The sequence below is a fragment of the Ranitomeya variabilis genome, chromosome 2, assembly GCF_051348905.1.
Source record: "Ranitomeya variabilis isolate aRanVar5 chromosome 2, aRanVar5.hap1, whole genome shotgun sequence".
Taxonomy (NCBI): Eukaryota; Metazoa; Chordata; class Amphibia; order Anura; family Dendrobatidae; genus Ranitomeya; species Ranitomeya variabilis.
Window position 1 is genome coordinate 780,613,200 of NC_135233.1, and position 12,648 is coordinate 780,625,847.

The window sequence follows — 12,648 nt, forward strand, 5'->3', positions numbered from 1 at the left end:
TTACACTATAACATGATGCCCCCCTGGGGCAATGTTGTAGTGTAAAAAAAAAAAAAATTCACATGTGTAAAAAAAAAAATAAAAAAAAATTCCAAAAACAAATTCCCCCCAAAAAATATATTGTTCCTATAAATACATTTCTTTATCTAAATTTAAAAAAAGCGATAAAAGTACACATCTTTAGTATCGCCGCGTCCGTAACGACCCGACCTATAAAACTGTCCCACTAGTTAACCCCTTCAGTGAACACCGCAAAAAAAAAAAAAAAAAAAAACGAGGCAAAAAACAACGCTTTATTATCATACCGCCAAACAAAAAGTGGAATAACACACAATCAAAAAGACGGATATAAATAACCATGGTACCGCTGAAAACGTCATCTTGTCCCGCAAAAAACGAGCCACCATACAGCATCATGAAAGAAAAAAGAAAAAAATTATAGTCCTCAGAATAAAGCGATGCAAAAATAATTCTTTTTTCTATAAAATAGTTTTTATCGTATAAAAGCACCAAAACATAAAAAAATGATATAAATGAGGTATCACTGTAATCGTACTGACCCGAAGAATAAAACTGCTTTATCAATTTTACCAAACGTGGAATGGTATAAACGCCTCCCCCAAAAGAAATTCATGAATAGCTGGTTTTTGGTCATTCTACATCACAAAAATCGAAATAAAAAGCGATCAAAAAATGTCACGTGCCCGAAAATGTTACCAATAAAAATGTCAACTCGTCCTGCAAAAAACAAGATTTCACATGACTCTGTGGACCAAAATATGGAAAAATTATAGCTCTCAAAATGTGGTAACGCAAAAAATATTTTTTGCAATAAAAAGCGTCTTTCAGTGTGTGACGGCTGGCAATCATAAAAATCCGCTAAAAAACCCGCTATAAAAGTAAATCAAACCCCCCTTCATCACCCCCTTAGTTAGCAAAAAATAAAAAAATAAAAAAAAATTATTTATTTCTATTTTCCCATTAGGGCTAGTGTTAGGGCTAAGGTTAGGGTTAGGGCTAGGATTAGGGTTAAGGCTACAGTTAGGGTTGGGGCTAAATTTAGGGTTAGGGTTGGGGCTAAAGTTAGGGTTAGGGTTTGGATTACATTTACGGTTGGGATTAGGGTTAGGGGTGTGTCAGGGTTAGGGGTGTGGTTAGGGTTACCGTTGGGATTAGGGTTAGGATGTGTTTGGATTAGGGTTTCAGTTATAATTGGGGGGTTTCCACTGTTTAGGCACATCAGGGGCTCTCCAAACGCGACATGGCGTCCGATCTCAATTCCAGCCAATTCTGCGTTGAAAAAGTAAAACAGTGCTCCTTCCCTTCCGAGCTCTCCCGTGCGCCCAAACAGGGGTTTACCCCAACATATGGGGTATCAACGTACTCAGGACAAATTGGACAACAACTTTTGGAGTCCAATTTCTTCTGTTACCCTTGGGAAAATACAAAACTGGGGGCTAAAAAATAATTTTTGTGGAAACAAATTTTTTTTATTTTCACGGCTCTGCGTTATAAACTGTAGTGAAACACTTGGGGGTTCAAAGTTCTCAAAACACATCTAGAGAAGTTCCTTGGGGGGTGTAGTTTGCAATATGGGGTCACTTGTGGGGGGTTTCTACTGTTTAGGTACATTAGGGGCTCTGCAAACGCAATGTGACGCCTGCAGACCAATCCATCTAAGTCTGCATTCCAAATGACGCTCCTTCCCTTCCGAGCTCTGCCATGCGCTCAAACGGTGGTTCCCCCCCACATATGGGGTATCAGCGTACTCAGGAGAAATTGGACAACAACTTTTGGGGTCCAATTTCAACTGTTACCCTTGGAAAAATACAAAACTGGGGGCTAAAAAATAATTTTTGTGGAAAAAAAAAGGATTTTTTATTTTCACGGCTCTGCGTTATAAACTGTAGTGAAACACTTGAGGGTTCACAGCTCTCACAACACATCAAGATGAGTTCCTTAGGGGGTCTACTTTCCAAAATGGTGTCACTTGTGGGGGTTTCAATGTTTAGGCACATCAGTGGCTCTCCAAACGCAACATGGCGTCCCATCTCAATTCCAGTCAATTTTGCATTGAAAAGTCAAATGGCGCTCCTTCGCTTCCGAGCTCTGCCATGCGCCCAAACAGTGGTTTACCCCCACATATGGGGTATCGGCGTACTCAGGACAAATTGTACAACAAGTTTTGGGGTCCATTTTCTCCTGTTACCCTTGATAAAATAAAACAAATTGGAGCTGAAGTAAATTTTTTGTGAAAAAAAGTTAAATGTTCATTTTTATTTAAACATTCCAAAAATTCCTGTGAAACACCTGAAGGGTTAATAAACTTCTTGAATGTGGTTTTGAGAACCTTGAGGGGTGCAGTTTTTAGAATGGTGTCACACTTGGTTATTTTCTATCATATAGACCCCTCAAAATGACTTCAAATGAGATATGGTCCCTAAAAAAAATGGTGTTGTAAAAATGAGAAATTGCTGGTCAAATTTAACCCTTATAACTCCCTAACAAAAAAAAATTTTGGTTCCAAAATTGTGCTGATGTAAAGTAAACATGTGGTAAATGTTACTTATTAAGTATTTTGTGTGACATATCTCTGTGATTTAATTGCATAAAAATTCAAAGTTGGAAAATGGCGAAATTTTCATTTTTTTCACCAAATTTCTGTTTTTTTCACAAATAAATGCAGGTAATATCAAACAAATTTTACCACTATCATGAAGTACAATATGTCACGAGAAAACAATTTAAGAATCATCAGGATCCGTTGAAGCGTTCCAGAGTTATAACCTCATAAAGGGACAGTGGTCAGAATTGTGAAAATTGGCCTGGTCATTAACGTGCAAACCACCCTTGGGTGTAAAGGGGTTAATGGTTGTCTGAAGAATGGGCTAAATCAATATAAGTGCGTTCCGGATGCGCTGCAGGCCATGGTAACATGTTTAGGGCACGCGGGCTGCTCATAGTGGCATGATCAACATGTGACATGGCATTGTTGTGTTGTAAAATGTCCACTGGGACATTATGGAGAACTGGCCATACTACTGGTTCCACCACCAAATCAATGTAACGCCGATGTATTGTTCAATATGCCAGCCCACACCTAATCCGGGGAGTAGTACAGTTGTGACATTTCCTCTTCATGGTGTTGCCCACGTGGTTTTCAAATCAATTTCTGGCTATCATTGCCTCCAAGATAAAAGTGGGGCTCATTGCTGAAAGGAAATAGACCTCCATTCCCATCTTGCCCTGCACCACTATATTGTTTCAAAGGGTTGACCTCAGATCAATGGAACACCTGTAACTGAACTTCTGGCTTGTAGCCCAATGTTGTGTAATCTCCTCCGGATGATTTGTGTAGTCTAATTTCTCTTGCGGTACAGAATTAATCTTGTAGTCGTGGGTACGGCCATTTCTCCAAAGAGTCACAAGTAATATGGCAATACCAGGCTGCTTATTGCTCTTGTTACTGTGAACAGCCTGCAAGGCCTAAATGGGCTTTTTTTTGTCTGCAGCGTCTCCAGACTTTTCTCCAATCTAGCGCGTCTGGGCCATCATTAGTCGGCTATTGCAAATGGAGCTGCCATTAGCAGATCTTCCTGATTTTCCTACCCAATGGCATTTAGCTTGGCAGAGCATTCCTCAGACAACAATTATTAACCTTACTGATAACATGCCAAGGTGTATAAGTGCATGTATGTGTGCAGATGGCGCTCATACTTGATACTGCATAATCTGAGATGTTTTTAAAATTTTATTTCCATTTTTTTCATCATTCATATGTTGCTATCATGTCTGTTGATCCTGTGATTTCTATATATCCATGACTTTTCCTTCTTGGTGTTGCAATTTCAATATTAAGGAGTGTAAATTTGATATAAAATGATGCCAACATAAAGTACGGTAGACATATGGGAAAATGATGTCCTTTTGGTCACTGTGCTGTTTGTTTTTAGGACGGTGCAGCAGACCGTGCAGAGAGTCACAGACAAAAAAAAAACCACCCTACTTATACTATGAGATCTAGATTTATCTGCAATCTGTCGCAATGGAGGATTGATGCCAAAGCATCCATTCATACAGTGGCCACAAACTTTGTGAGCAGCTTGCCTTAAATGGTTTGAATCCATGCTCTCTACTCTTCTGAGATTCCCTGTATAACCTCTGAGAAGATTCACAATGTTCTCTTAAATGAAGCCCCACATTGATATGTCCCTCCAATATATAATAATAGTTGAGGTCCAGCAAAAAATGGTGCCCTTCCTTATGCGTGTATTGAGGCGGTATGAAGCCCTGGTGGCCCCAACGACAAGAAGGGTGAGATGCAACTGCTTTTCACTGCCACTGAAGCACAATCTCAGGACTTGTTTGTGCAATAACCAGAGCATTTAAGTTAAATGCATACATCTAAATTGTACATTATTTGCCCTTCTTTAGACCTTGTGAGGACAAGCCGCAGTTTTTTAAAGTCTCAAAGTACATCACAGCCCATTGAGGAAGTAGAAGAAGAGGAGCATGTTGAGGAGATGCAGAAATCCATTGATCCTCTGATCACATCAATAGAAAAGGACAGTTTGGAGATTGACGGTGAGTACACAGGAGGTTCCCCTGTGGATTTAGCAGGTTTCTTAACATACTTTCAGCAAATGTAGAATAGGCAAAGAATAGGAAATTCATTTTAGCCATAACTATTGGAACCCCCTCAATACCTCTAATCTTGCTATATAAGTGATATTTACTGTCATACTGTGAAATGAATGAGAACTTGAGAAGGTAGAATTTATTCATCTACTATATGCTCCTTAGATGTCAAGTATCTGATAAGTCTTCTCAGGCTCTCGCCTAAACTCTCAGGCAGCTGCCTTGTTCCTTTTTTTCTTGAGTATTTTCTCTCAGTCCATGATGTTCGGGACAACTCGGGTTCTGCTTGAATCCTGCAGCGGAGTAGTCTTTGTCCTATTTTGTGTTGCTGTTAGAGTATGTTTTTATACCGACTCTGCAGTTACTCAGGATGTCACGGCTCTGCTGTAATGGAGGCAGACGCATCACCTGCTACCTAGTAGAGGATCACAGGCCTTCTATGGAATAGCAATTTCAAGTAAAAGTTACTGGGGTAAAATATCTATGACTTCGGACAGGACTGGTGTTTTCATTTTGTTTGACTATATCAGTTATTTGTTTCCATATTTCATCACTACTGCTTTGTATTTCTGCTCTGAGATTTATTAAAAGGATTGTCCACTATCGAGAAATGGGGGAGTGGCAGTGATAAAACAAACAAGCCAAGGATATTAGTCTACTGAGCCAGGACTGCTTCGTCCAGATCAGATGGTATATGATAACTGCAGTGGTCTCATAAGACCCCTCCACTGTAAGGGGAAGCCAGGAAATCCGCATGAGATAGCGGTATTAATATGGAGAAGCTGCAGGGATTCAGTAGTTTGAGTGTGTTTTATTATTTTATTTTAGCAACCAGATGGGCCTATTTGTTAGCGAGCATGTATTGTAATGTGTCATTAGAAAATAACCTATTATTTGAATCAAGTTTTTTTATTAAACTTATTGTTAAATGTAATTTTCTTTTAATTTGGCATTGTTTGGTTTTTTTTTGTGCCATATTTTCTTTATTAACAATAAATATTAAAAATTTTGAGAGTTTTCACTTTGGCCAATGGCGCTTTTTTTAGATGCAAACTTCATGTTTCAAGAAATGCACATGTACATTAGCACCAATGTCCAGACTCTGACCCTATTTGTATCTAGTGATTGTGTGCAAATGTCCTTATGAAGGGAGAAGGAGCAGGGTGAGCTGTCACATCAGCTGTGTATAAGGAAACTGCTGTCAAATCTTCCTGAAAAGACAGGACTTACTAGTCTAAAGGCCCCGTCTCACTAAGCGATTTACCAACGATCACGACCAGCGATATGACCTGGCCGTGATCGTTGGTAAGTCGCTGTGTGGTCGCTGGGGAGCTGTCACACAGACAGCTCTCCCCAGCGACCAACGATCAGGGGAACGACTTCGGCATCGTTGAAACTGTCTTCAACGATGCCGAAGTACCCCTGCAGCACCCGGGTAACCAGGGTAAACATCGGGTTACTAAGCGCAGGGCCGCGCTTAGTAACCCGATGTTTACCCTGGTTACCAAAAAAAACAAACACTACATACTCGCCTTTCGGTGTCCAGGTCCCTTGCCGTCTGCTTCCTGCTCTGACTGAGCCGCCGTACACTGAGAGCAGAGCGCAGCGGTGACGTCACTGCTGTGCTCTCACTTCTCACTGTACGGCCGGCAGTCAGTGAGAGCAGGAAGCAGACGGCAAGGGACCTGACGGACATCAGAAGGCGAGTATGTACTGTTTGTTTTTTTTTACATTTACGCTGGTAACCAGGGTAAACATCGGGTTACTAAGCGCGGCCCTGCGCTTAGTAACCCGATGTTTACCCTGGTTACCAGTGAAGACATCGCTGGATCGGTGTCACACACACCGATTCAGCAATGTCAGCGGGGCCTCAACGACCAAAAAAAGGTCCAGGCCATTCCGACACGACCAGCGATCTCGCAGCAGGGGCCTGATCGCTGGTACGTGTCACACATAGCGAGATCGCTATGGAGGTCGCTGTTGCGTCACAAAACTTGTGACTCAGCAGCGATCTCGCTAGCGATCTCGCTATGTGAGACGGGGCCTTTAAGAAAACCCAATGGCCACTATGAGAATTACAAGATAACTATTGTTTTCATAAAGATCTTGATAAGCCAAAATGAAAACGTATATTCTAGGCCGCCTTAAGATGTCTTTGCATGCAAAAGGAAAAAAAATCCCAATACGAGTGTCGTCAGTGTTTGGTTAGTATATTTTTTTTTTTACCATCAGTGTTTTTCACATTTGGATAAATAAATAACTTACAAAGCTTCTCCTATCCTTTGCAATGTTAATCACGGACTGCACATTGAAGCCATCTATTTGCAGTCTGTGATTTTCGTAGATTTGTATTCATACTTTTCATCTGTGATGATGGTAAAAAAAAAAGGAACTTGTCACCCCGAATTTTGCACAGTTACATGGTCTGCAAAAAAGCACAGTCATGTTAACAGTCCCGTAAACTATAATAGGTAAATGCTCTATACGTAAAAATCCTGGAAAGAACATGAACGTGAAACACGGTAGTCAGGACTTAAGCAATAGGTCATTTTCTGAGGATACATTCCCTTTAAAATAATCAGGCTGAAGACGTTCAGTTTTACAGTATGCTGGAGTAAGTTTGTCTTTCCATGACAATGTCCTCCTTAAAGGATCGTTGTTTGCCTTTGATCAGGCTCTTTGTAACAAAGTATCAGGACATGCATCAATGTTTTTAGCCCAATGTCTGATGAAAGCTTAAGGTACCTTCACACTAAACGATATCGCTAGCGATCCGTGACGTTGCAGCGATCGTTGAGTTTGACACGCAGCAGCGATCAGGATCCTGCTGTGATATCACTGGTCGTTGAACAAAGTCCAGAACTTTATTTGGTCGTCAGATCGCCGTGTATCGTCGTGTTTGACACCAAAAGCAACGATACCAGCGATGTTTTACACTGGTAACCAGGGTAAACATCGGGTTACTAAGCGCAGGGCCGCGCTTAGTAACCCGATGTTTACCCTGGTTACCAGTGTAAAATGTAAAAAAAACAAACAGTACATATTCATCCTTCGCGTCCCCCGGCGTCCGCTTCCCACACTGACTGAGCGCCGTAAAGTGAAAGTGAAAGTACAGCACAGCGGTGACGTCACCGCTCTGCTGTTAGGGCCGGCGCTCAGTAAGTGCAGGAAGCGGACGCCGGGGGACGCGAATGTAAGTATGTACTGTTTGTTTTTTTTACATTTTACGCTGGTAACCAGGGTAAACATCGGGTTACTAAGCGCGGCCCTGCGCTTAGTAACCCGATGTTTGCCCAGGTTACCTGGGGACTTCGGCATCTTTGGTCGCTGGAGAGCTGTCTGTGTGACAGCTCTCCAGCGATCAAACAGCGACGCTGCAGCGATCGGCATCGTTGTCGCTATCGCTGCAGCGTCGCTTAATGTGAAGGTACCTTTACTTTAGCTGGTCCTTCAACGCACACCAGCTATAGAAACCGAAGCGGCAGCATGCAGCGGAGAGGCGGGAAGACATCAAAGGTGAGTATAGGACTATTTTTTATTTTAATTCTTATTTTTGGACCAATTATATGGTGCCCAGTCCGTGGAGGAGAGTCTCCTCTCCTCCACCCTGGGTACCAACCGCACATAATCTGCTTACTTCCCGCATGGTGTGCACAGCCCCGTGCGAGAAGTAAGCAGATCAATGCACTCCTAGGTGTGCGGAATCCCCTGCAATTCCGCATTTTAATGAACATGTTGCTTTTTTTTCCGCGATGCGATTTTTTCGCGGAAAAAAAGGCTACATTTGCACAAAAAATGCGGAATACACTGAAAATAATGGGAGGCATATGTTAGCGTTTTTTCGCGTTTTTATCACGTTTTTATAGCGAAAAAAACGCGAAAAATACTGAACGTGTGCACATGGCCTCAGTATCCTCTTCTGCAGCCAGGCCTTATTGCCGGACATCAGCCCTGCCCACCAGGTTTTACCCTCGGCTGTTCAGAGGCACTTTCCAGCGTGGCGTCCGAGCAGTTCCCACTGCACCACCACTATTTAAAGCGGATGGTACATGGAGGCGGACGGTTCCTCTCCTCCTCCCTGCTAAAGGGACGATGGATTGAGGTTTTCTCTATCTCTGCACCGTCCAAACAGCAGCGACAGCAGTGGATCCCTTCTTCATGACCTGAACAGAGCTGCATACTCTGCCTTGCGGCAGATTGCTAGGTAAGTGCTGGGTTGAGCGGCTGGAGGGCTCTGCGTAACCGGCGGTTTTTTGTTTTTTTTTCGCCCTCTTTCCCTTTTTTTCCAAGCGGCGGGTCTTTTACCCTTCTTTCTCACTCGGCGCTGGCCGGCACCTAAAATTTAGCCCCCGGCTTCAGCTTCGCAACCCGGAGTCTCCGCCCATGCTAGGCCGCGCGTCAAGGCTCCGCCCCCCCTATTCAGGCGCTTCTCGCTCAGGACGAGAACACCCCATATTCTCGGGGGCCATGTTCATCTCCCTGCCGCTTCCAGACACGAGCTGTGTACATCCGGAAGCGGCTGCTGCTCGGTCCCGGCGGTGTTTTCAGCGCTGGAGAATCTAATCCAACGCTGACGGGATTCAGGAACCAGGTAAGGAGACGCCACTCCATCCCTCCCCCCGCTCTCCTTTCCCCACACCCCCCTCCGACAGCAGAGGTGGATAATGATTAAAAAAACTTCAACCATTATACAGGCTACCTAAGGCACACGACCGGCATAAACGCATTTAGTATTCCCTGGTCCTAGAGCTAGTCTTAAAGGCTCCCGACCAGCCACCCCGGTCTTAGTTTCACGACCAGCATCCCCTGGTCTTAAGGGTACATGACAAGCATTCTCTGCTTCTTAAGTCTCTGACCAACCAGAAGCCGGTCACCTTTCCCAGAATACTTCGTTCAAGTGAGCTCAGGAGCCCGCCGCCGATCCCGGCTCTTCCCACAGTACCTAGTTCCCCACAAGGGGCTTCACCTCTGGAGTAATCCTTGAAAAATGCCATATGACCAGCATGCCCTGGTCTTAAAGGCACGTGACCGGTATGCCCTGGTCTTACGCACATGGCCAGTATGCCCTGGTCTTAAAGGCACGTGACCAGTATGCCCTGGTCTTAAAGGCACGTGACCAGTATGCCCTGGTCTTAAAGGCATGTGACCAGTATACGTTGATCTTACGTACATGACCAGTATGCCCTGGTCTTAAAGGCACATGTCCAGTATGCCCTGGTCTTAAAGGTACATGACCAGTATGCCCTGGTCTTAAAGGTACATGACCAGTATGCCCTGGTCTTAAAGGTACATGACCAGTATGCCCTGGTCTTAAAGGTACATGACCAGTATGCCCTGGTCTTAAAGGCACATGTCCAGTATGCCCTGGTCTTAAAGGTACATGACCAGTATGCCCTGGTCTTAAAGGTACATGACCAGTATGCCCTGGTCTTAAAGGCACATGTCCAGTATGCCCTGGTCTTAAAGGTACATGACCAGTATGCCCTGGTCTTAAAGGTACATGACCAGTATGCCCTGGTCTTAAAGGCCCATGACCAGTATTCCCTGGTCTTAAAGGCCCATGACCAGTATGCCCTGGTTCTTAAAGGCACACGACCATTTAAAGGCACATAAAGAGTATGCCCCCCTAAAGGCACAAGACCAGTATTCCCTGGTCTTAAAGGTGCACGACCAGTTTTCCCTAGTCTTAAGGGCGCATGACCAGTATTCACTGGTCTTAAGGGCACATGTTCAATCCGAAGCTGGTCACTCTAACTGAGCTCTGGAGCCTTCCGCCGCTGATCTCAGTTGTCTCAGAATACCTAGTCCCCCTCAGTGGACTTTGTCACTAACCGCAACCCATGGTTTCTCTGACCAAGAGATTGAATCCCTCTGCGAACCCTCTGTGGCTCGGAGTGTTCACAGGACCGATATGCATGGCCCCTCTCCTACAATGGGAGCCATCGGCTAATAGGGGCCGCAAGTATTCTAGAGAAATGTACAGGCGTCTAGAAAACGGAAGTTTTCATTTCCTGATCTCTCCCCTATGCTTTGTTGAGAACGCTCTGAATATGGATCAGATATTGCCTTGGATTGCCAGAGCTTCAGAAAGAGAGGGACTCGCCTTTTTATATCATCAACAAATTGACGAGCGATTCCCTGGACAGAAGTCTCTGCGTGGGATGCCATACCTGTTCTGATTTTTTAAGGGCGACGGGTCCTTTAAAGGGCACCGATCCCTCCCACACACATTCACCATCAACAGACAAGCACATGCAGTGTCGCCTCCATATATCCTCTTCCGCATCCAGCCTATCGCCAGACAACCTGCCCTGGCGTCCGAGCACCCCCCTTTGTATCACCACTATTTAGCGGCTGATGCACGTAAGCGGACGATTCCTCCCTGTTAAGGGGATGGTGGATTGAGGTTTCCTAATTTTCTACTCTGCACGACGACGGCAAGAGACAGTTTTTTTCCTGACCTGCTGGATGCAGCCCCGCATTCTGCCACTTGGCAGACTAACCGGGTTGAATTTCTTGTGGTATACCTACCAGTGTCCCTGCCCGATGTATCATCATTTAAAATTCCACAGACGGTCGGATAGCAAATCTGGTTCGTCCCGTCTTGTGTTTTCGGGTTCAGCGCTCTACCCTTCCTTAGCCGCCACATGGATTACTGGACCAATAGCCGCCTGGTCAGAGACCTTGCCCACTTCGATTCACACAAGTAACCTTTCCCCGAAGACAGTACAGCTGGCCAATCAAATCCTCTGAGAGGGAGACTAACAAGGGTTCGTATCTTTTATACAGACCCAACCAGCAGTGGAAGCGTTGTCCAGGTCAGTATAGATCTAAGGGATCTTGGTTCCAAAAAGGGGGAATGAAAAGTAAAACTGATCCTGGACCTCAAACTTCTAACAGCCTTTGACAAGGTCCTCCTTTTTCAAATGCAGTTCCTCCGCTCAGCCATTACTTCAACAGAAAAATGTGGCGTTTTCTGGCATCCATCGACATTCGGGATTTTTACCCTTTTTTCAAGTCACGACCTTGCCCTTCGGCCTGGCTACCGCACCAGAGTGGTCGCAAGGGTCATGGCGGTTGTCACGTGCCTCTTGCACCCTAGCAGCATGGTCGTCCTGCCCTATTTGGTCGCCTTTCTAGCCACTCTTCCAGGACTACGCTGAGTCTTCTATATCACTTGCAATACCCTCTCACTTGGGCTAGCTGCTAAACTTAGACAAGTTTTTCCTCATTCCCAGCCCAGCAGATCCCTTTTGAGGATGATCCTGCACAAGAAGGATGGTAATCCTCTCTCGAGTCAAGGTCGTGGCCCTTCAACAGGGAGCTCATGCACTTGGTCACTCATTCCCTTGGTTCATTCAATTCGCTAGGAGGGTTCTGGGGAAAAAGACGACAATGGAAGCAGTTTTCTTTCGCTCCGCTTGTTTTCAGCAAGTCAATCAGGCTTTCAACGGGCAGTCTCTGAGCTCCTTCCTCATCCAGAGCCTTCTCCTGGTCCAACGGTTATTAGGGAATACCAATGCCAGTCTTCCTCTCCCGATCATTGCTCTGGGGATCCGAACGGAACTGCTAATCCTACAGCAGGTCCACTGCCTTCGGGCGGGTCAACCATCTGTCTTCAATTGAATAATGCCACAGCTGGGCCATACGTCAACCATCTAGCAGGTACTCACAGTCAAGCGCCTTGGCCGAGGTACCTCGCTCTCTCTGATGGGCCGAGATCTATCACTCGGTGATCTCAACAGTACATATCCCTGGAGTAGAACACTGGGTGGCAGACATATACAGCCGTCGGGGTTTCTCCTCAAGTGAGTGGGAACTTCACTCGGAAGTCTTCCATCAGATCTGCCTTCACTGGAGTACTCCAGATGCAGGCCGGACGGCGTCCTAATGGAACACCAATGTACTCCAGTTCATGGTTTGTCCTCGAGATCCAAGACCATCGCAGTGATTCTCTGTTCTTCCATGGTACCAATTTCCATATCCCCTCTTTCACTGCTTCTGAGATCT

General features: G+C 44.9%; 1 protein-coding gene across 4 annotated transcripts in view; it reads left to right on the forward strand.

Moving 5' to 3' along the window:
• Nucleotides 1-12,648, forward strand: part of CEP162 (centrosomal protein 162) — a 280,487-nt gene that overhangs the window by 29,880 nt on the left and 237,959 nt on the right. For all 4 annotated transcript variants that reach the window (XM_077289793.1, XM_077289792.1, XM_077289791.1 and 1 more), the window contains one exon: nucleotides 4,435-4,584. In XM_077289793.1, coding sequence (XP_077145908.1) covers nucleotides 4,435-4,584 — 150 coding nt within the window. The remainder of the gene's footprint in view (nucleotides 1-4,434; nucleotides 4,585-12,648) is intronic.